The sequence below is a fragment of the Spermophilus citellus genome (genome assembly GCF_964194105.1).
Source record: "Spermophilus citellus genome assembly, chromosome: 12".
Classification (NCBI taxonomy): Eukaryota; Metazoa; Chordata; class Mammalia; order Rodentia; family Sciuridae; genus Spermophilus; species Spermophilus citellus.
This window is the reverse complement of record NC_138198.1, coordinates 112,557,291-112,582,713: the sequence shown is the minus strand read 5'-3', so window position 1 is coordinate 112,582,713 and position 25,423 is coordinate 112,557,291. Positions and strand designations below refer to the sequence as shown.

At 32.3% G+C, this 25,423-nt stretch overlaps 1 protein-coding gene across 6 annotated transcripts in view; it reads left to right on the top strand.

Annotated features, from left to right (window-relative positions):
• The window catches only part of TXNL1 (thioredoxin like 1), a 34,234-nt gene extending 9,965 nt beyond the window's left edge, over positions 1 to 24,269 (top strand). Inside the window, exons 2-9 of one of the 6 annotated variants that reach the window (XR_014018322.1) lie at positions 402 to 498; positions 5,736 to 5,909; positions 12,289 to 12,411; positions 14,141 to 14,210; positions 15,582 to 15,754; positions 18,606 to 18,710; positions 22,671 to 24,010; positions 24,109 to 24,269. Coding sequence is in view for 4 of the 6 variants with exons in the window: in XM_081263188.1 (XP_081119314.1) it covers positions 402 to 498; positions 5,736 to 5,909; positions 12,289 to 12,411; positions 14,141 to 14,210; positions 15,582 to 15,754; positions 18,606 to 18,710; positions 22,671 to 22,709 (781 nt within the window). In the remaining 2 variants the exon portion in view is untranslated. Of the gene's footprint in view, positions 1 to 401; positions 499 to 5,735; positions 5,910 to 12,288; positions 12,412 to 14,140; positions 14,211 to 15,581; positions 15,755 to 18,605; positions 18,711 to 21,814; positions 22,556 to 22,670 lie in introns of those variants that run through there. The other 5 variants (XR_014018323.1, XM_081263188.1, XM_081263189.1 and 2 more) reach the window with 5 other exon arrangements.
• Positions 24,270 to 25,423: the final 1,154 nt, after the last annotated feature.

Below are 25,423 nucleotides of genomic sequence, written 5' to 3'. Positions count from 1 at the left end.
GAATTTAAATTTGGTAATTTCTACAAGAAAACTTCTGGAATTTTACATTAATTCTAAAGATCAAGAAAAGGAAAACTAACATCTTGAAAACACCGAGTTTTCCAGTTAATGAACTTAGTATATCCCTCCATTTATTTAGGTTTTTGTTTAATTTCTTTCCATGCAGTTGGAAGACCTAGCAATATTAAACCTGAGAACTAATAAAATATTTGTATTAAGACAGTGTGGTATTGGTACAAGTATATGTAAATAGCCCAGTGGAAAAGACTAATGTGTCCAAAGCCAGGAATATATATTAGTTTGTTTTTATTTTATGTTTCAATTACCAAGTACTTTTAAGATATAAATTAGTACAATCTTTGGTGTTATTTTACTAAATGTCTGCTTTTTCTGTTCCACAGGTGTGGACCATGTTTGAGGATTGCCCCAGCTTTCAGTTCTATGAGTAATAAATATCCTCAGGCTGTTTTCTTGGAAGTAGATGTACATCAGTGTCAGGTAAGGGAGAGGAGTCCTTTTTTTCTTTTACTTTTGAATAAATTTGAAATCCAATGTGAATATCTTTTGTTTATCTCTTTATGCACGTAGTACTTTGTCCTTTAGCAGGTAGGAAAATGTTATCATTTTTATGAATGTCATTCTGGCTACATTAGTTATGAAAGGTAGCACATTATTGTATTTGTATTAGATTTGTATTTTTTTCCAGATGTAAAATTAATATGATATGGTTACAGTAACAGATTAGGCCAATATTCCTGATGAACTTAGATGCAAAAATATTTTTAAAAAATTAGCAAATTGTGTTCAACAACATATTTAGAAGATTGCATATTGGTTTTATTCCAGAGATGCAAGATGTTTTAATATATGCACATCAATAAATGTAATTCATCACATTAACAGAATTAATTAAGAATCATTAAGTAATCTCAATTGATACAGAGAAGGCCTTCAACAAAATTCAGCACCCATTCATGATAAAAACTCTAGAGAAACTAAGGATAGAAAGAAACTACCTCAACATCATAAGACTATATATGGAAAACCCAAAGCCAACCTTATAGTAAATGGGGAAAAACTAAAAGCATTTTCTTTAAAATCTGGGAAAAGACAAGATTGTCTACTCAGACTACTCCTATTTAATATGTTGCTAGAAATTCTAGCCAGAGCTATTAGGAAAAATAAGGAAATAAAAGGATAAAAATAGGAAAGGAAGAAGTCAAATTATCACTCTTTGTAGATGATATGATCCTATTCCCAGAAGATCCCAAAAAAACTCTACCAAAAAGACTACTAGAGCTAATAAACAAATGTGATAAAGTAGCTGGTTACAAAATCAACATTAAAAAACCAATAGCTTGGGGTTGTGGCTGGGGTTGTGGCTCAGAGGTAGAACACTGGCCTAGCATGGGTGAGGCACTGGGTTCGACAAGATATTTTAAAAAAAGAAAAAAAAAAAAACACAATAGCTTGGGCTGGGATTGTGGCTGAGTGGCGGAGCATTTGCCTGGAAAGTATGAGGCCCTGGGTTTGATCTTCAGCGCCAAATAAAGATAAATAAATAACATAAAGGTATTGGGTCCATCTACAACTTAAAACACACACACTCACACACACACACACACACATACATATACACACACATACACACAAATATCAACAGTGAATCTGCTGAGAAAGAAATTAGGAAAGCAATTTCATTTATAGTAGCCTCAAAAATAAAATAAAATCCTAGGAATCAGTCTAACCAAGGAGATGAAAGACCCTCTACAATAAAAACTGTAGAACATTGGAGAAAGAAATTGAAGAAGGGGGGCTGGGGATGTGGCTCAAGCGGTAGCGCGCTCGTCTGGCATGCGTGCGGCCCGGGTTCGATCCTCAGCACCACATACAAACAAATGTTGTGTCCACCGAAAAACTAAGAAATAAATATTAAAATTCTTTCTCACTCTCTCTCACTCTTTCTTTAAAAAAAAAGAAAAAAGAAATTGAAGAAGATCTCAGAAGATCCCATGTTCATGGATAGGCAGAATTTATATTGTTCAAATGACTGTACTACCAAAAGCAATATATAGATTCAGTGCAGTCCTGATCAAAATACCAATGACATTCTTCACAGAACTAGAAAAAAGAGTCTTAAAATTCATTTAGAAGAATAATAGCCATATGAATTAAGAATAGCCAAAGCAATTTTAAGCCAAAAAAGCAATGCTGGATGCCTCATAATACCATCTTCAAATTATACTACAGAGCTACAGTAACAAAAACTATAAGATACTGGCGTTAAAACAGTTACATGGACCAGTGGTACAGAATAGATGACACAGAAACAAACTCACACAGGTATAGTCAACTGATCCTTGATGAAGGTGGCAAAAACATACATTGGAGAAAGACAGCCTTTTTAACAAATGGTGTTGGGACAACTGGTATTCCATATGTAGGAAGAATGAAACCAGACCTTATTTCTGACTCTGTACAAAAATCAACTCAAAATGGATTAAGAACTCAATTAGATCAGGAACTATGCAACTTTTTCGAGAAGAAAATGTAGGGTCAAAACTCTAGCTTTTAGGCACAGCTAACAACTTTCTCAGTAGGATTCCTGAAGCTCAGGAAATAATGCTGATAGTAAATGAGACAGCATCAAATTAAAAAGTGTCTGCACAGCAAAGGAAACAATTAACAATGTAAAGAAAGAACCCATGGAACGGGAGAAAATCTTTGTTAGCTACTTTTCTGATAGAGAATTAATATCTAGAAAACATAATGAGCTCAAAAAACTTTACACCAAAAAAATCAAAGAATCCAATTAATATATGGTCAAAGGAACTAAACAGATACTTCTCAAAGGAAAAAATGCAAGTGGCCAAAAAAATGTCTGAAAAATTGTCCAACATCATTAGTAATTAAGAAAATGCAAATCAAAGTACACTGAGAATGTATCTCACTCCAGTCAGAATGGCAGTCATTAAGAATACAAATAATTGGGGCTGGGGATGTGGCTCAAGCGGTAGCGCGCTCGCCTGGCATGCGTGCGGCCCGGGTTCGATCCTCAGCACCACATACCAACAAAGATGTTGTGTCCGCCGAGAACTAAAAAATAAAAATATTAAAAATTCTCTCTCTCTCTCTCTCTCTGTCTCTCTCTCTCCTCTCTCACTCTCTCTTAAAAAAAAAAAAAGAATACAAATAATTATAATAAATGCTGGAGAGGATGTGGAGAAAAAGGAACACTTCTACACTGTTGGTGGGACTAAATTAGTACAACCACAATAGAAATCTGTATGGAGGCTCCTCAAAAGAATAGGCATGGAATTACCTTATAACCCAGCTATACCACTTCTGAGTATTTATCCTGAATAATTAAAGTCATCTTACTGCACTAATCCCTGCATCCCATGTTTATAGCAGTATATTTCACAATTGCCAAACTATAGAATCAGCTTAGGTATCCATCAGTGGATGAATGGATAAAGAAAACATGGTATATATGCACAATGGAGTTTTAGTCTTCCATAAAGAAAAATAAAATTATGGTATTTGTAGGAAAATGGATGTAATTAGTGACCATCATGTGAAGTGAAATCAGTTAAACTCAGTTTAAGGGTCATGTTTTCTCTCATATGCCAAAGCTAGACAGGAGAAAGGAAAACAAAGATGGGAGTGGATTTCCTAAAAATCAAAGGGATATCAGTAAAGGAACCAATATGTGAGAGATGTGGGGAGGGAGGGGGAAAGTGCTAGGGAGTGATATTGGCGAAATTATATTATTATGTTGTGTGCATGTACACATATATAACAACAGATCTCACCAATAAGTACAACTATAATGTACCAATTAAAAAAAGGGAAAAAAAGGGTAACAGATCACCTGGCAGTTCCATGTTTTACATTTTTAAAAAATTCTTTTCAATATCTAGATTTATTTATTCTACTAAGGCACTGATTGACTATAAAGTCATAACAGGGAATTCTTGTATTTGATTTGAATTGATCAGTTAGTAATCTTATCTCTGAAACTATATATTCAGCAGAAATTTTAAAATACTGATTACTCTTGATTGATACACAATGTTGTAGGTAGATAAATTGCCCTGATGACTTAGTTGAAATGGCTGTATGACAGTTCTGTATTTGCATATTTAGAAATATGTAGAACTCTTAAGGAAAAAAAGAATTTTGGAGGGTTCTTCCATATACTAATTATAGAATTTTTAGTTCTAAGGAACGACTTTGCAGCACTTCATTTTTTTTTTTTTTTTGAGACTTTGTATTTGCTACATTTCTGAGTATGGAAAATTTTTAGAATATCATATAGTTAGAAGTTTGGGGATTTGGCGTAAGTCCTGCATTACACATCTGTGTTTTTGTACTTAAGTCATATGTTATAGGACTGTATCACTTCACTAGCCCTTATTTTATTTTATTTTATTTATTTTTTTTTTTTAAAGAGAGAGTGAGAGAGGGGAGAGAGAGAGAGAGAGAGAATTTTTAATATTTATTTTTTAGTTCTCGGTGGACACAACATCTTTGTTGGTATGTGGTGCTGAGGATCGAACCCGGGCCGCACGCATACCAGGCGAGCGCACTACCGCTTGAGCCACATCCCCAGCCCTAGCCCTTATTTTAAATATAGTATTCACTATCTCTAATCTGAAAGTACTTTCCTTTGGAACTCTGCTGTCTGGTGTGGTAATCACTAGTACATGCGGTTTTTGAGTGCTTGAAATGTGGCAAATTTGATTTTACCTGTTTCTTCTTACTTTTTTATTGTGGATGCTAGAAAATTCAAAATTACATGCATAACTCATAGGTCATGATTTATATTTATTTTGGATAGCACTGTTCTAATATGTTAGTAATTGTTTTTTTCACTTACATGGCTAAGAAGATATCCCTAGGCTCTCTTTGTAGGTTTTTTTCTTTAAACAATGTAGTGGTACCTTTTCATAGTATTTGAACATATAAAGTAATACATTTGCTTTACTACTTTTTTTTTTTTTTTTTTTTTTTTTTTTTTTTGTGGTGCTGGGGATTAAACCCAGGGCCTATCACATGCTAGACAAGTGCTCTAGCACTGAGCTATACCCCCAGTCCCCAACTACTTTCTAATACTTATCCACAAAATGTTTGAATCATATTTCTTACTGGTTATTAATGGCTAATTTATTTGTGGTATAAAATTGAGTTAGGGCAGAATTTTAAAAGATAACTTGCACATTTGTGGATGACTGGAATTCTCTGTTTCTATAAAAGTAGAAATTGGGTGAGGGTTGCAATACAAAAGACATTGCCTCCTTTTTATGGGTAGTTAGGCAACATTTTTCAGATATGTACTTTTTCTTAGTAGCATTGGTTTGTGTTAACTTAGCAATACCCTTTGTGGCTGCTCATTCTGAGAAATACATACTGTGTAATTATGAGTTAACTGTCGGGTATAAAGCACAATTTCTGTATTGCAAGCTAATTATTCTACTGGATGAAGTATTTTTACAGTAAAACTTAAAAAATAGGGTTGTTCTTTTTTGTGGGTAAAGGTAACATTGCTATGCCTCAGTAGGAACTCTCTTAGAAATAGGTCTGCTTCTTTTTAACAATTAGGAATATGTTGTCTTACATATTTTTTTTAGTTAGAGCTTGTGATATTTAACTTTCATAAAGGTATAGAATGAATATTCAAAATGGTTAAGATTAATTTTAATTTATAACAGTGTTTAATTTGCCACTTCTAGGGAACTGCTGCCACAAACAATATATCAGCAACACCTACGTTTTTGTTTTTTCGAAACAAAGTGAGAATTGATCAATATCAAGGAGCAGATGCTGTTGGATTAGAAGAAAAAATCAAGCAACACTTAGAAAATGACCCTGGAAGCAATGAGGACACAGATATTCCAAAAGGCTATGTATGTAGATAGAAAAATGAAATAATAATATCATTATTTGGTTGAAATGAAATGAAATTGACTATGTGTTCATATTTTTTCTCTTACTAATTCAGAATATTTTCATGTAAGAACTTTGAAACTGAAGTTGACTATTGAGTGTTGGCTGTATGTCTGTGTTATAACCTTAAGACTACATCATAAACTACTTTTTCCTAAATTTCTCCAGCTAAATTTCTTTCCCACTTGTTTTATCTGTTCCCTGAACTGTTTAAATAGCCACATTCTAATACTTGTTTTATACTTTATCCCCACAAAAGTGAAGAAATATGTATTGGAAAGTATTCCACTTTTTTATAATTATGTAAAATAATTTGTGAATTTTAACATGTGACTATTACCTTCTGAACTCCCTTTGCCACCACTTCTTATAGTTTTCTCTCTCTTTTTAAATGTATTATTACCTCTTTTCCGGCATTCATTTTTTTTTCTTTAGTTTTTGGTTTAATTTTGTCTTAGAATCAAATGTGACTGTAGTATCATGTTTTCCTAAGTTTTAAGAGCAAATTAAGAGCTGGGGTTGTAGCTCAGTAGTAGAGCACTTTCCTAGCATGTGTGAGGCACCTGGATTTGATCCTCAGCACCACATAAAAATAAATACAAGTATTAAGTCCATCTAAAACTAAAAAAATATTTTTTAAATAATAGAGTAAGTTAAAACTTTTTTTACATAATAATGAATAGTCTTTGAAAACTAGTCTAAATAACTGTAATGCAGTATTTTTATAGTTTGAGAGCTATTCAGAAAGGAAGTAAAATTCAGAAGTATTTCAAGGTAGCAGATTTGTTTATACAAATTTGTAAATTCTGCATACTAATATGTTTTATTAATTTCATAATTTTTTTGTATACATTTTTCACAGTATTGCTGTATTGGTAGATCAAACAATGAATTTTTAAAAATGTTACCTTAAGTTAAAACTAATATATTTTAAAATGTGTATCAGATAAATTAAAGCAGATCTACATGATAGAGTTATCTGTAAGTCCTTTCAAAAATCTTTTAGCTCATGCTGAGTAAGGAGAAAGTGTAGTCAGGTAAATAGGAGAGATTCTTTGTGTGTGTTTAAGGAGTGTCAAACAGTGTCTGTAATGTGTGATACTGGCATTAATGATTTTAAGTTTGGGAAGTACAGTTAGTGTTTATTTAAAATAGAACTGTAATTTGAAGTTATAACATCCAATTAGAAAGTATGAACATGTTGTTGAAGTCAGGGCTGATAATTACTGAGCTGGGCCCATTTTGCCTGTCATGTAGCATGCCAATCACTGAGATGACAAGTTTTGTAAAAGAGAAAGTTTATTCACAAGGGAGCCAAGTGTGGAGATGGAGTGTAAGTCTCAAATCTGCCAGTCAGAGATAGGATTTAGGGATATTTATGGGGATGTGACTTGGTGGTAAAGCACCCCTGGGTTTAGTTCTCAGTACTACCCCCCACCAAAGAGAGAGAGAGAGAGAGAGAGAGAGAGAGAGAGAGAGAGAGAGAGAGAGAAAAGCAAACAAGCAAGCAGGGTGGTCTAAGACCTGAGAAAAAGTGTAGGTAACTTTGTGGCTTTCCAAAGTGTGTATGTTTGGAAAGTAGAGAAGTTAATGTGATCTCAGGACAGAGAAAGAAATCACCTGTTGGACAGTTGCACCGGACCAAGTGAAGGCGCAGTGGTTTAAATTGGTCTAAGCTAGATAAAAGCTGCCTCCAAGTTCCTGGAAAACAACTTAAGCAACTGTTACTATCCTGATCCACATTACAGAGGTTTTATCTCTAGCAAAGTTAAATAGTCTAACAATATATTTTGATTTCATCATCAGCACCTCTCAGTTTTTATTTTAGTCCTTGTAGCTCATGTCCTTTATCTAAGATTATCTTGGCCTGAGACTTTTAGTTTTATACAGCTTGGAATCATCCCTAGGGCAGAATTTGTGATATCTCAGAGCCCATGTTCTGTAAAACATCTTACACAACAGTTAGAAAGGAGCAAATTAGAATCAGAAGTAAAATGTATAAAGGATTGGTTAGTGTAAATGAGATTAGGTCAGCTGTCTTTGTTAGCTGGCAGTTTTAAGTTAGAAGAGAGGTCTTAATTCTTTTGATGCTTTCATTTTGGGGATTGTGTTTCAGGTAATTCTGCAAGAGGTACATGTTTACATTTGTAAGCCCTTTTTAGTAAATGCTTAACAGAAGGTTGTAGCCTGTTGAACTTGGTTTCAGTGACACTGTTTAAAAATTTTTGGAAATCACTTAACTTGTAAAAACTGTTGTGTTTGTATTTTTGTATTATTATTTTTTCCTTTATTGCTCAGTGTGTTTGCATGAAAAAAGTCTTAAGAATATGACAGTCCTGCTATTTAGCTACAGTGATACTTGTTTACAAACACCAACCAAGTGTGATATCAGTGTGTTGGTCTCAGGTAGGATCTAAGGTAGGGGGTGGTGGAATGAGTTTTAAGGAATAAAAATTTAGTTTTCATGCAAATATTGTATACAAAATGTGCAAAGCTATTAAAATGTATGCATATTTTTTCTATCAGGTATCACTCAGGACATTAAAGTTTTGAACTATTTAGGTCCTATACGTTTATTAAATATTTAAAACTAGTAATATGTTCCTAGGAATATTCTTACCATACAAATAGACAATTAATAGGGATAAGAGTCACTGAATGAAAACCTGTATCTTAAGTAGTTTTTTGATAAAAATGTGGGTTTCTTAGAATAAAGAGTTTTAATCATTATGCTCTAAGACTCAGAAGCTTTGCAGTTATTGGTTTTATACATTCTATTGTGAAACTTTTCAAAAAACATTTATTTAAGTATTTATTACATATGATGTTTAATTATTTATTATATGTGGTATTAGGGATTAAACCCAGAACTTTGTACATGCTAGGCCAGTGCATTAACAACTGAGCTACCTCCCCAGCTATTTTGAAACTCTTAATTTTACAGGCGCCGGAGTTAAAAGGATATGAGGAATTTCTTTAAAAACTGACTGAACAAATATAATTCACTATAATTTTTAAGAGAAATTACATGTGTCTCTTTTGGGGTATGGAGATATTGCAAAGATATAAGTATGATACCCAGAAGCTAAAAATCTTAATAAATTCTTAATCAGATATAAGGAAATGTTTTTCTGAAAAAGACTTTTATTTCTTAAAATTGGTTTTTAAAGTTTGGAAAAATTTAAAGCATTGTATCTTGTTTCTCTTGCATTTGCTAAAAGAGTAGGTAGTAGACAGTATAGCTTCAGATAATCCCCTTCATGCTCTCTGCTAGGTCTTCCTCTCTTCAGAAGTTCAAATGCTAGGCACTTTTGAATGGAGCTTGTGCTGCTTGTGTTCTGAATCTTTAGATATATTAGTGTATTTCAGTACTGTGGAACTTTTGATTACTTAACTTGTTCAGGGGTTTTGATGTACAAATTTGTCATAGTCGTCAAAATGAAATCAAATTTATGTAACCCTAATTTAGAGTAGTACAATAGATTACATATACACCCTTCACCTGTGTTTGTCAGTTGTAAATATTTTGCTGTTTTTGTTTTACCTCACTGCCCACTTTCAGTTTTTGCAGAGTTCTGTGTAAGTTAAGTTATAGACAGCTTGATGGTTCATCTCTTAATATTTTAACATGTAGCTACTTAGGACAAGCACATTTTCCTGTATAAATAACCATGGTACCATAATTACTTCTAATACATTTAATATTGATCCAACATCTCTAATTTCTTACATTCAAATTTCCTTAATAATCCCCAGAATGTCCTTTTTCCCAATCTAGGATCAAATTAAAGATCATGAATTGCATTTGTTATTTCTCTGGTGTTCTTCAGTCTAGAAACCTTTCCCTATCGTTTTTTCCTTTCATGACTATATTTTAAAATTCTAAATTAACATTCTAATAATATGGAAACTACTAGGCACATGAGTAGATCTAACATTCATGTATGTGACTGAGTAAATGAATTTTTAATTTTATCTAATTTTAAATTGTAACATGTGGCTAGTGTCCATCATATTTGGCAGTTCCAAGCTAGACTATTCCACAATCTGAATTTATCTGATTTTCTTATGTGTCCTCATTATTGGCAAGTTGATCATATAGTTAGATATTTCTTTTTTATTGTATATTTTTAGAGTATCATTTTGCAGTTATGTCATAAGTGCTAGTATAATAATATCTTGTCACAGGTAATATTGTATAAGAAAACACTTCAGTGCAGGTGTTTACTTTTTTTTTTGTTTTGTTTTTGTTCTGCGGATCAAACCCAGTGCCCCATGTATGCTAAGCATAGCACTGTACTATTGAGCCACATCCTCAGCCCTAAAGCAAGTATTTACATGTGGTATTTTTGTGTGTGTGCCCCACAGTAAATCAAAATAAAAGTTATATTAAATGATTTACTCATTTAGTTAATGTTCACCATTAAGATATTAAAAGTATGATTGCAAGGTTGTCTTCATATGTAGGGTTTTAATCCTAGTGGTATGTAGGTAGATAAGGACAGCATTTAAAAGATTTTGCCAGGACTACCCTTTCAAGACAAATGTTCATAAAGTTCAGAATAATTTTACTACGGTAAAACTTTGCTCTGTAGCCTTCCTTTTCTTCTTACCATCTTTTTGAATTGGCTATGTTACCAATTCAAAACATTTAATATAACATTTTGACCTTGAAAGCATTTAGGGTATTTGATGAATAAATAGGGGTTTATACAAGTGAATTACTATCATTTTGAGTTTTATTTAATCTATGAAAAATATTTTTTCAGTTTTTCAAAACTATATAGTATATATATATATATATATATGTATAAATACACATTTATATGTATGTAGTCTTTCAAATATATATTCATACACACTCAAACTCACAATATGAAGAAAGTCCTTTGTGATGGAAAGCTGAACAAGTGATTGATAATCTATACTACTTGGTAAACTTTAAAAGTAGTTCTTGTGGTAAGTGAAATGGATACATATCTAAAAAGGCATAGTTTACCAAAACCAGCTCCACTATTTAACAGAACACCTAAATAGACCAATTAGCATAGAGAAATAAAGGAAACAGTAAAATAGCTCTTCTATAAAGGCCCATATAACTTCACTAATGAATCCAAATCTTTAAAGATCAGGTAATCTGATGTTACAACTGTTTTTTAAGATGGTAAAGAGAAAACTTTCAAATTTCTTCTTGAAGTAAATATCCCAGAATCTAATAAAGTATATGCCAAAAAGAAAAGCCACAGATCAGCTTCAGCGATGAGTATTGTAAAAATTTTAAATGTTGGTAAACAAAAATCAAACTTTTAATCTATTAGTAGAATTTTAAAATACTATTGTGAACAAAATTGGGTTTATTTCAAGCATTCAACTCTTTGGTGTTGTGGTGGAAATATGAAAGTGTTGGTCAACATAATATCCATGAGACAGGAATATGGTGACTGACACCACAGGAACCAGGCAGCAGAATACATTGTAGTAAGAGATCTACAGGCTTAATGACTATAGATTAAAAGAGATTTAAGAGACATTAACCAAAGACCATGTTTATACTTTTTGGAATCTATATTCTGAGTTTAAAACTTCAATTCTAGAATATTTTATAAACAGCCCAGGAAATTATAAAACTGATACTTAATACTAAAGTATTATTACGGGTTTAGTGGTGGTAATAATATTAAGGTGTGTATGTTTTTAAATAGTACTTATCTCTTAGAAATACTTATCTCTTCAGAAATACTGAAATGTTCATGAATGAAATGAAAAGATTTCTAGGATTTGCTTCAAAATAATTGGGAGGCCATGTAAGTTGTAGAGGTGAAACAAGTTGCCATGAGTTGGTGATTTTTTATAGTTGGTGATAGATATGTGAAGTTCATTATATTCTATTTCTGTACATTGAAAATTTTCTATAATAAAAATATTAAGTCCCTATTTGTTACTTATTCTAAAGTTAACTTTTTATAGATGTAGATTTAAAGAGTCCAGGGTTTAATAGGAAAATAGACTTTCTTTGGATCTCACAGGTATTTTAATTTGTGTAATCTCTACTGTAAAGCAGTTATTTAAAAAGTGTAAGTCAATTATTTTATAATTCTAGTGTTAAAGACTTAGTTTCTGAGATCTTACTTAGTAGAAAACCCAGATTTGGCTTTAATAATTAATGGTAGCTCTCAATCAGAAATTCAAATAAAAAGACCATTATAAAAGCTTTAGTAACTATTTACAACAAATGTTTTCTTTAAGATTGCTTAGTCTAGAAAGAATCAGAGATTTAAAATTTTAACATATCTCTACCAAATGCAAATACTTTTTAAGTTTTTATTTTAATTTTTTCAGATGGATTTAATGCCTTTTATTAACAAGGCTGGTTGTGAATGTCTCAATGAAAGCGATGAACATGGTTTTGACAACTGTTTACGAAAAGACATGACCTTCTTGGAATCTGACTGTGATGAACAGGTAATTGCTTGACTGAAGGTATAGGGATTGTCACTGTTTATCCCTACTATTTATTTCTTTATCATGTTCCCATCTCATGGTTCATCTCTCTCTCTCTCTCTCTCTCTCTCTCTCTCTCTCTCTCCTCCAGATGATCAGTTCTTCCTTTCCTTTTTATAGCTTTTAGTTTCTTTGACTCTGATCCTTTGACCATCCAGATGCACTTTTTTCTTCTGTATAAGCTGCCAGACTTATTAAGAAAAATTGGAGAACTCTTGGATTGCTCCCACTGTTCGTTGGGACATCACCACTCTTTCGTCCTTTTTTTAATCCTTCATTTCCCTCCTATACATTTTTCCCACCCAGATGAGTTTGTGTCTGAGGAATAGAGATTAATTAGATGAACACTCCCTATGTGGCTAGCTCCTCATTTCCACATATAAACCTGTACTGGTTTTTTTCTTTGCTTCCCTGCAACAACCTCGTCCAGAAGAAGTAGGACACAACAACCTTCATTGGGCCAGTTTTTAACTTCACCTGGGTATTATTTTCTTTACTTTCTATGCCATTGTCTCTGATTTGTCCTCATTCTAGTTCATCTTGTATATGCTCACAAAAGTTATTTTTTTTGAAGTACAGATCTGAATATTTCTCTGTGTTTAAAGTATTACATGATTGTTCACTGGCTTCAAGAAGATATCTTGCTGGTTTAATGTGTTTCTGGCTTTTTGGTCTCTTATCCTTCTTTCATTTGTAGCTCAGTTCTCTAAACATGTAATGCTTTCTATTTTTTGATACATTATTATGAATAAAATTTAAAAAGTGTTGGTATAACCAAAGGAATTGGCCTGGTCATTTTCTTAGACCACAAAATGATTCTGAAATTATAAATCCAAATCTTAAATATTAATCTTTCGTTAACAAGGGACGCCTTATTATAGCTTTGAGAGTGTCATTCATATTTTGTTCCTTGTGAATGGTACAATAACATGATATATATTAGCAGGACTGCCTACAGCCTCCCTGAAATCTTTCTTACAGGTTAGAAACATAGGTACTTATGTCCAAAACAATTATGGCTGGAAAGAGTGTTGAATGAATGACTCACACATTCTGAGACATCCTGGCAGTGTTTTGTACCCTAGTTCTCTTATGTGGCCTTCCAGATTTAGTTAAATAACTTTAAGATGGAGGTTTCAAGGTATACTGTTGAGCTATAGAAGTTCTGTTCTGGGGATTGGACTCAGAGTCTCATGCATGCCAAGTACATGCCCTAGTCCTTGAGCCCTATTTTTTCTTTTGAGTTTGGGGTAGAAGTCCATATAAGGGCTAGTTTCTCTGTGTAATCTATTCATTGCCTCTAAATTATCATCCTATAAAAGCTGTATATTACATATTAACATGTGTAGTTTAAATTTTATTTTAATTTGGGGGTGGATTTTGTTTGATTTGTTGGGAAGTAAATTGCCTGCCAGTTTTTAGTTTACAAGACCATAGGTTCTAATGTATAATTTTAGTAAATTTACGTCATTAATTTTTTTTCACCATTCACTTACATAAATAATTTATGGTGGTATTTCTCAAATGTCAATCTAATCAAGTTTCTTTCAACTTACTGATTTTCCATATTGCATAGGTTTTGTTAGATGAACTTGGTGTTTTCTGTGTCTGTTATTTTTATTCTGCTTAGGTTTTTTGTGTATTCACGGTGTTCAAGAGCCCTTTTATAATGAAACTATTTTCCCCACAGCTACTTATTACTGTGGCATTCAATCAACCTGTTAAACTTTATTCCATGAAATTTCAAGGGCCAGATAATGGTGAGTAAAGGACAGCTTTTCTTCAAATTAACCTGCTTTCCTAGACTTGCTAGCACATATTTAAAACTTTTTATTACATTGAGATAGATATTCCTTGTCTTGGGAAAGAGTGGAATTGTTTTTGGAAGAATAGAAATGAATAGACAAAAAATGTGGAATTATTAGGGATTGGAATTATAAATAAATAGAACTTTTATTTCTAAACTTTTATTTTAAAATTTGTTTCCTGTTAGTGTACAAACTACTGAACCCTTCTTTCCAACTTTATATTCTTAGCAGCTGTTTTTTAGAGTCAAAACTAGATGAGATTGATTTTAAACCCTTCCTAAAATTTGGCTTCAGATCTTCCTATTTGTGCCCTGTCAGTAGTGTCTGTGTATGTTGACGTAGTTGTATAGACTTGCTGTTTCACTTTTGTAAAATAAAGCATTTTCCTTGCCCACCCTTTCCTTTTTTTTCTATTACTGATTTTTTTTTTTTTTTTTTTTGAGTCGGGGAGGGGGAAACCTAGGGAAATGGGGATCTAAGGTTGGTTGGTTGATTTGTTTACTTGATTGGGAGAAATAGCCAAGGCCCCCATTTATTAGATAGCATTTCCTTATCATGTATTATTCTAAATTTTCAAATGTTAATAATTTGTCATTCGTAAAATTATACTTTTATTATGAATATTTATATAAGTATATATTGTAGAAATGTATCTTAATATTCCTTAGTTGGTCACAAAATATGGACTTTAAGTTGTACCCTGAAGTTAAAAAGGTTAAGACCCACTTGTGATCTTACTATGAGCACATTCCAAATCTAGTCCTTAAGGTGGAATTTGACAGTTTTTATGATTCATTCCCTTTTGGCTAAATGGTGTCACTTGATAATACTTCTAAATGACAAAATGTATCACTTGTTGGTAACTCAAGACCTACCTCAAATGCTGTTTCTTTTATGAAGATTTGTTAACCTGCATATACTGTCAGAATCCATTGCTACCTTCCTTATACCTCCTCATTAGTGCTATCACTTTTATCATAGCATGTCTTTTGTAGTTAAAGACACTGACTTGTATGTGTACACATATATGCACATTCATGTGTGTAATTTAATCTTATATCCCTAATATTTACTGTAGTAGTGCTAGCTGTGCCAAAAAGGTACCAGTAAATATGTATTGGGGAGGGAGGGATTGTCAAAATACTCAGACTTATATAACTTGTGATGGTGGAGTTCTAATAAATGTATATGTGGGTATGTGCATAGATGCATGTGCCCGTTTGTGTGTGTGTGTGTGTTTATGTATATTGTGAGTATACAGATAAAAGAAAGTATAGTATGTTCATAGTTTTTAGCATTTCACTTTATTCTACCATTTTATAGGTCAGGGTCCTAAATATGTAAAAATTTTTATCAACCTACCCCGATCTATGGATTTTGAAGAGGCAGAAAGAAGTGAACCAACTCAAGCTCTGGAACTGACAGAGGATGATATCAAAGAAGATGGCATTGTTCCACTTCGTTATGTTAAGTTTCAGAATGTTAACAGTGTAACTGTAAGTAGTATTTCATTGAGATATATTTAATGGGTTTGTGGTAACAATGCTAGATGATTTAAATGATCCTTTAAAGTAGTATTTGTCCAGCAATTTGAAATGAGTAAAAATGGGTTAATAAAGTTTCTTCTTTTTAATGTAACTATGTAACCTAAAGAGGAAGGACAGGTTGAGTTTTAAATATTTGTGGGTTTGTCAGTTTAGTTATGTATGCATATATACATCAACTTCTGTTAAAAAGTTTATTCTGCAACATTTATACTTAAATTTGTGCTTTATCTTTCTTACCTGGTAATGAGTTATAATATAATTCTAGAATCCTATTTACTTTTCTAGAATACAGAATTTTAATAGTGTGGTGGTCATGTTATCAGTAAAAATAAGTTTTTTGGTTTTTTTTTTTTGAGTGGGGGTACTGGGAATTGAACACAGGGTACTTTACCACTGAGCCATATCCTTTATATTTTTAATTTTGAGACACAATCTTGCTAAGCTGCCCAGGCTGACCTCAAACTTGCAGTCAATCCTCCTGCCTCAACCTCTCAAGTTGCTGGAATTACAGGTGTGCACCACTCTCTGTCTAAAAATATCATTTTGAAAACATTATCTTACATTTTATAAAATGACCTAAGGTATAGCTGAATATTATATAGTACCCGAGATAATTTTAAGTGATATATTCTAAATGTTGATTTTAAAGAACATGCATGCCTGTTACAAAAGTTCAGATGCTTTTTAGCAGTTGTTAATTGCTTTTGAGAATTTATTATTAAAACCCACCACATTCACTTTCACCAGTCCCTCCCCATCTTTCAGAGGAGAGGAGGTTAGAAAAGAAAGCAGAAGGATATTAGAAAAAGAAAGAAACCAGCACAAGGTCATTGAGAACTAGGCATACCATTTATGATAAATTTATGACAAATTTATCAGTCTGGTATGCCTAGATTTAATGGATTAATTCTGTTCTGGTTCATTGGAAGAATGCTTATAGTTTTTTGCTTTTCTGTATCTTCTACTTTGTGGGAACACTTGTTCCTTCCCTCTGTGAGATGCAATAACAAGGTGTCAACTTGGAGGTATAGACTAGATCCTCACTAGACACCAAAGCTGTTAGTATCTTGATTTTGGATTTTCCTGCCTCTGTAACTGTGAGCATTAAGCATGTGTTCTTTATAAATTACCCAGTCTTTTGTTATAGCAGCAAGAAATGACTAGACAATCCCCCTCTTCATCCTTTTCTCAAATTTCATTGGCTCACTTGCTGACACTTAAACCAAACTCTGCAAAAATTAGACTGTAGTGGCATAGTAGCACAGGCCTGTAATCCTGGCAACTCTGGAGGCTGAGGCAGAAGGATGGCAAGTACAAGGTCTTTAACAATTTAGCAAGACACTGTCTCAAAATTAAAAGGACTAGCACCTTGGGTTCACTTTTTTTTTTTTTTTAAAAGAAGAATGCTCTAGTATGATTTTTTTTTTTAAGAGAGAAAGAGAATTTTTAATATTTTAGTTTTCGGTGGTCACACATCTTTATTTTATTTTTATGGGGTGCTGAGGTTCGAACCCAGCGCCCCGCGCATGCCAGGTGAGCGCACTACCACTTGAGCCACATCCTCAGCCCCAAGTATGAATTTTTTAAGCATGTTTTCAAAAAGTTTTACAGTTTACAAAGTCATAATGTGAAGACATGATTAAGCAGAGCAATAGCAGGGGGGAGGAGGTATTTGTTTATTGGAAAAAGTCCTCTGACTCAGAGATTCTGAAGTAATCGGTCATTGGGAGTCACTGAAGATAGTTATCTTGTAATAGGTTCAAGACCTATTATGTACTTTTTATGTACTCTCTTAATCAAAATTTTAATGACTTAAATGAAGACACAAAAGACATGCCTACCACTTTTTTTTTGATGAAACTGGAATCAAAATACTAGTTTTGATTGGAGTCTAATCAAAGAAAGCAGATGAATTTTAAAAGCAAGAAATAATTGTGCTATATTCAAAGACCAAATACATTATGTATAAATAAGCTGTGTACTGGTAATAGTCTTTAAATTGATGGTAAACTTAGTTTGAAATCAATCTATGTTTGCCTATAAAAATAACAGTAAAATCCAGCAAATGAGTACTATCATGGAATGAAAGAAATATGTCATCCAGATCAAGAAAGGCAGTATTTTCAAGTAGACAGTATCCAGAGTATTGTGTTTTAAAGATGGAGTAAGTACGGCTGGGAATGTAGTATAGTGACAGAGTGTTTACCTGGAATGTGTGAGGACCCTGAGTTTAATCTTCAGCACTACAGAAACAAAAACCATGCTGAGCAGAGTTTTAAAATGCAAAATGTGAAGCTTAAAAGTATGGAGGGCATAGTATAGTTTTAGGAGCTGATTTCCAATACTATTTTTTCTTTTAATATTCTAGGAATAGAATGGATGCATGAATATCACAAAGAATATAACTGCAGAATTTTCCTCAGTGACAAATCATGATTTTAATAAAATAATCAACAGCAGTCTATCCTATTATAATCATGAATCTCATACTCTTTCAACATTCTCTGTAAAGAATTTAATTATGACTACTCCATACCATCACACTAAATTACCATGAAATTGTGTATGTGGGTGTCTTGCCATGATACCCCTGGAGAAGGTGAGAATAGCAGAGCAAACAATGGAATTAACAGACCTTTAGGAGTATTAGTTTAAATGTTATGTAATTTAGATTAATCCTTAAAAAGAATGGAGGGTACTTTTATTAATAATCTAAGGAAACCTATTAAACCTAAAGCATTTTTATCAAAAAAAAGATTATAATTATAAGTGTGATAATTTTTTTGTTAATTTTTGGCAGATATTTGTTCAGTCTAATCAGGGTGAAGAAGAAACAACAAGAATTTCGTATTTTACTTTTATTGGTACTCCAGTCCAGGCAACAAATATGAATGACTTCAAACGAGTAAGTTTGCTTAATGTAATTAGAATAATATAGTTTTATAGGAATAATTTCATATTTATCAGTAGTCATACTTTTTCGACCATAAAGACCCAAAATCGTATTTCCTGGAATTTCATAAGGTTAATAGAACAGTTTAATCACATTTTGAAATATCCATCTAAAAGGAGTGTAGCAGCACAGGAGATGTGTCACAGTGTTTCTTGCGGCTGTTATCTGGCAGCCACACTAGGACATGAGAAAAAGAGTTGTCCTAGGGCTGTGCATTCCTGAAGAATGAGGTGTGTTGGGGAATTGGAGCTGTAATGTTTTGTGGGGGGTATCTGCTTATCTGATTTTAATTCAGGTACAGAAGAAGTAATTGAATTATGTAATATTGCATGGTCTTATAATAAAATTATTGTTTTTACAAAACTGAAAACCTCTGCAGTAGATATCATAACTGGTCGTTTTTTTTAACTACTCTCTTTCTTTCTTATAACTTATTAACTTTTGGAAGCTATCGGGACAATTATACAATTATGTACATAGATCTGTCATGTGTGGATTTATAATATATGTATAATACCAGATCAGAAGCAGCAGAGATTAAACATCTACATTTTTACTATAAGAGAAATGTTTTCCTGGGGAAATGTATGAGCAACAAAGACGTTTGGGCTTCCTGTTTTGCTGCTTTGCCTATTTGAGTTAAATGCTATTGGACTTGCTTTAACTGTGACTTGCATAGTTTTTCATTAGCTTTGTTCTTTTCTGCAGCCTATTACAGTAAGCATTATTTTTCCTACCATTAATTTGGATCTAGTTTCCTCTTTTTCACCTCTGCTCATGTATTTGGCTTCCATTTTTTTCTCCAATAGTTACCGTTCTGTCTTCTTGCCAGCTTGCCATTAATTAAAGTTTTTCTGATTTGCATTAATCATTGTTTATCTAAGTATCTAACTCTGCCTTTTTGTTTTATATACTTCCTCATATCACTTCTAGCCTAGTCTTTTCTCCTTTTTGACTGCCAAACTTCCCTTTTGAGGGCTGTCATTAGTTAGCACAGGGATTGGTTTTCTTTTGCTTGAGAGTATTTGTGTTTGTAACAGTCATTGGTCAATTTAACCTTTTTGATATTGTTTAAATTACTGTAGAATAAAACTAAAGTTGTTATAAAGTTGTAGAGTAGCAGTTCTCAAACTTTTTGGTTTCAGATTTCCCTTTAAGCTATGAAATATGATCAAAGACCAAGAACTTTTGTTTATATAGGCAGTATTTTTATCTGTTAGAAGTTAAAACTGGGAACTTAAAAAATATTTATTTCTAACTAATAAACTCATCATATTAATTAAATATTATGTTTTAATTCAAATGAATATATTTTTCCAAAAGAAAACCAAATTTAATAATAAGAAGGAGCATTTTATAATTTATTTTTAATTTCTTCACTGTCTACCCTCCTAATAGAGTTTTTTTATTCTCATCTCTGCTTCTGCTGATTCAGTCTTTTGTAACCCTTGGAAACCTCTTCTGTACCCTTGTGAGAATGAGAATTAAAAAGGCAAATAACTGTTTAGCCTTATTCTGAAAGTAGTTTTGACCTCACAGACTTTCTAAAAGAGTATCAGGGACCCCAGGCTGGGCCACATTTTGATAACTGGTATGAGAGTAATTTGAATACTCTTAGGTTTCTCCTTCATAGATATTCTGCACTTCTTAGCTCTTTCCTTTTAAAGTCTGATGAATGTAGAGTGATTTTTCTTAATTCTTAATATTATATTACATTTCCTTGTAATAGTTTCTGGATGAGATTTGTTCTGCATATAGTCATTCATTGTCTTGTATGGTTATTCCTCAAAAGTAAGCTAGTATTTCATTGTTTTTATATTATGTGAAGCCACAACTTCAATGAAGTAAAAAATTAGAGAGTTTAAAGTTTAATTGAAATCGGTCTATTTGGTCCTTGTATGGAGATGCTTATTAAAAATTATAAATGAGTTTGGGTTTCAGTGAAGGAAATAATACGCAGTTTAGTACTTTTTGACCCTGTAGTACTATGCTAGTTCAATCATGATTCCTGTCTACACAGAGATTATCTTCTTGTAGGATAATTCAGACATATGGAAAATTAATCAAAATTTTATTCAAGGGTCTCTTCATCCATAAAATATTCTCATATGTTTTTAGTCTCCAGATGTATTTTTCTTTCAAACAATCACTGAGAAAGTGTGAAAATACTTTATGAAGAAAGATGGATTTGAAATAAAGTTCAGAAATAGAATTTGGGTGGAGAAGATAGTAATGGGCATTTAAGAGTGAAAAAGTAGAGAATTGGACATGAAAATAGGAAGGTGCAGGAGTCATTCAAGGACAAGTCAAGTATGACTCTTCTTTCCCTTTACTTTTCAGTCAGTCTGAAATTAAAAGAGATTATGCATTGTAATTAAAATTTAAAATAGATTTGGCATGTATTTTATAGGCACAGGGAAGAAAGTTTTGATATCTTCTTTGTAGTGAAAAAACTATACAAAATGGTTTAATGAATGATAAAGAAGTGTTTAGCATTTTCAGTTTACATTTTTATGTGTGTGAGTTATTTGTAGATAATTTTAGTTTTCAGAGAAATGTCACTGATGTTCCCCTTATGTCACTAAGATGACAGAAGCTAAGGTAAAGCTGATGAATCTTGGATGTGGATAGAAATCTTAGACTACCTTGCATGCTATCACAACTTTATGAGGTTATACATTTAAGATATGTAGACTAGAATACATCTTCCACTTGTCTGCTTTAGGCTTTTAAAGGCATCATACACAAAATATGAAATATACTTTGGCTATTTGTTGTAAATGTGTCTTGTGTTGCAGCATGAAAAGCTTTCCATTTTAATTGGAAGTAGATGTTTTCTTTGCTAAAATATGCTCTTTACACAGATTGCTTTATTTTAATATTAAAATATAAGTGTATAAAAATGAGAAAATTGTAGAGGCTTCTGCTTCTTCAGAATTGAGGCGCATGTGAAAAGCTGAGCAGATTTTTATCACTGTAATAAAAATAGAATTTTCTAAACTGGCCATTCACCATATCAGCTATTTTTGTAACATTTCTATCTGTTTATTTTTCAGCTTTTTTAATCCAACTCAAATGAACTAAAACCAGAAGATTTTTTAAAAATGAAGTAATATACAGATTGACCTTGTCTCACTCTACTCCCCTCCTTGCTTCTCTGCTCATCTAGCACCTACCCGCTCTCACCCTTCCCATATTCTCTCCATTGCTGCTGCAAGATTTCTACAGCTTCTGTCATCTGGATCAGCCTTCTTGTTACCTAGATTTCCTCAACCATCTCTTCCTTCAAATCTCATCCTAGCCATGTTTCTGAATTGGCCTTTTTGTTTTGGGCTTGCAACTAGGTGCTTTAATTTAATTACCATACTGTGTTGCTCACTGAACTTTTTGTTTTTGCTTTCTACTGTTTCATTTTTAATTTTGTTTTTCATTTTGAGAAGTAATATTGAAATAAAACTAAAGTTATAAATGTTTTTAGATTAAATTAGTTGGATAATGTTTTAATCTATTGTAAATTTTTAAGCTTTATTTTTAAAGAACCACTTAAATATAAATTCTGTTATACTTGAGCTAGTATATCAACACTTTAGTTGAGAATAATAGCTTTTCTTTTCTCATTGGAACATTGGCCCCAAAGTCTTTTTGTTGATTGATTGTGATAATGATCCTCTGTTTATGCCCACCTAAGTGAGCTCAAGGCCAGTAGAAGGACTTATGGACTGAATGATAGGTGGGGCTAAAATATTAACATAGAAGATCAGTGGATTCTTTACTGAATAAATGTCTTTGACACCTAATTTTGATGTACCTAGACTTTTGTTTGAGGTTTAATATAGACTTAAGAATAATAAAAGAGCTTTATATTTGGGGTAAAAATCCATATTGGAATGCTGAATTTTTTCTTTTTTACAGAGAATACATATTGGCAAGTTGAGAGTTATCAACCTGTGAAACAGTATGCAGATTTGCGTCTTCAACTGTATCACATCAGCTGAATTTTTAATTTTTAATATTAGTTGTTTTTGTTTTCTTTTGCTTAATCTAATAGCTCAGTGTTTTGCATTTCCCAAATAATACAATGATCAATAATGCTTTCAGTGTTTATCAGCTTAAATTCATTTATGATACAGATAGCATCATCTCCCCTTCCTTCTAGTGTTAGTGTCTCTTTAATCCTAGTTTTCTTACTCTTATCTACATTCATTTATGACACTATCTTTTTAATCATATTTCTGGCTTGTTGAGCTTCTCTAACCTTTTTTTTTTAATCAGAGAAAATTCCTTCAAAATAATAAGACTGCTTTTTTTTTAGACTGACTACATTAACAGCATTATGTGATTGGGAATTCAGTGGAAAGAATTTTAAAATCTTCTTTTGAAAGACATTGACCCAGCTATTTTGTTTTAGATCAGACATGTTTTGATGACCTTTATGAGTTTTGCTTTGTATATATACTATGACTTGGAACAGACTCAATTTAAAATATGAAAATTACATATATAAATGTATATAAGGTCTTTTTCTATACAAACATAACATGTAATGTCTGGCAAGTGGGTTTCTTTAAAGGCATTTCGTCTGTGAGAATATATTAATTAATGATAAACTCTACATTTGAGGTAAATTACTATTAGAACCTAGAACTCTACCACAGAGAATTTGTTTTCTAGAATGGTTGGTAGGCAAGTTTTTTCTTTACATTTTTATGATGCTAAATTTATACTAATCAGGACATGTTTTAAAACCCACAATAGAAGAGTTTTCTAATCATTGACAGACACAAAGTTTATTCTTTGTTTTGTTATAGTAATTTGTAGCAACCAAGATGTGTGTGTGTGTTTGATTTTTGAAACTGGGAAAAAGTAGTCATTTTTAATCTGTTTTCATTGCATGTCTCATATTGAAGGAAAAGTCTAGAAACCTGTCATCTTGGGCATGAAGACATGAATTTAGCTACTCTTTTAATTTTAGATTATTTTGTGATCGACATTTGATTTCTAATTGCCTAAAAATAGTATGCCAAATGTGTTTTACTCATATAGTATCATCTTTTTTTATTAACTTCTCTAAACTGTCAACCTTGTTTGAGTAAATTATATTACTTTTTCTTAAAACAGGGTGGGAAACCAAAAATAGCCTGCATGTGTTTCATTTTTAATTCCTTGTGGCCTGGGGAAGGGGTGTCACAGTTTGCTTCCACAGTGAAAGTACACTGCATGCGCAGAAATTCAAGAATAAAAATTAATACCAGGTGCAAAAATACCTACCACATTAGTATTTTTGAAAAATACCCACATATTTCTAAATCAGTAAGTTACAAATATGAACTTTTTATTTTTGTTTTTCTAGGTAGTGGGCAAAAAAGGAGAAAGCCACTAAGGTACAAAAGATACTGGAAGACCTACTGCAATCAGATTTGCAGCTCCTGGATAATTGCTTGATTCTCTCCAGAGACTGTCAATGTTTCATTCATTGCCATTACCAATAAATCATTGCTTTTGTTGAGATGGTATCACTAGTCTTTCTGTTGTAATCTTGATACATGCAATTGTAAATAAAAGTCACTACTTTTGCCAAGCTTAAATTTTGTCAGTCTATATAAGTATTTCTTCCTTCCTTTTATTTTAAAATTAGCCAGCTTCTGATTTTAGAAGAGACTTAAATGTTTGGTAGCATATTGACTGAAGCCTAATTTCTCTTTTTAGAGCATCAAAACTGTTGTAGGGAATCAAGGAGTACAGGTATACACATGCACATAGAGCACTCAGTTTTGAGAATGGACTTGGAATAGCTAACCATGTTCAAATGAGTATTGACTCCTGTTTTCTTTAAAAGATATTTGGGTATTTGGTATCTGGGCTAGAAATTATTCAAATTATAAACTGCCAGAAATAAACAGGCTTAAGGAGATTTAATTACTCTTACCCTAAAACAGTTGATGGGTCTCCAAATCCTTTTCCATGCCAAATTTTAATCCATTCTGTATAAACTTTAAATTTTGATACTCATTTTCTGTAGTAATAAAGGAATGTCAAATTCAGACAGCTGGGAAAAATACAGTACAATAAATTTTGAAACAATAGGAATTCTTTGTAAACCAGTAATTATCCGAACTACTAAAACATGCAACATAGGTATATAGACAACATGATTTAAGGTTGAAAATGAGTTCGCTAAATTTTTGTGTTTAAAAGATCTTTAACAAAAGGTTGGTTAAATATAGCATCTGTTCTTTGTTTTTTTTTTTTTTAATCTTAAAATTGTAATCTGGAAAATAGTGATAAATTTAATTTTTAAGTAAGTATTTTTAAAATTTAATGTTAAGAATACCAAGACATAAAGTGTGATTCAGCTAATGCATTTGAAGGCAGTTTGTCTAAAAGTATAGTAGAGATGCTGTTTACCCTTGGGAGGCTAACGTTTATATATGATTATGAAAAATTATGTGGAAGTTTTAATGTTGAAGCGGTCACTTTCTGAAACCCAAGTGTTACTAGTTAATGTTCAGTTTATTTGTATGTGAGTACAGTACCTGGTGGTGTGGTGATGTCTGTAGTTTATGTATTTTACAGTTTTGTTGCCTTGGGTCAAGTGGAGGCAGAAAGGCAAAAAATAAAAGTTTATATCACTCCTAATATAGACCATCTCAGATTAATCACGCCTG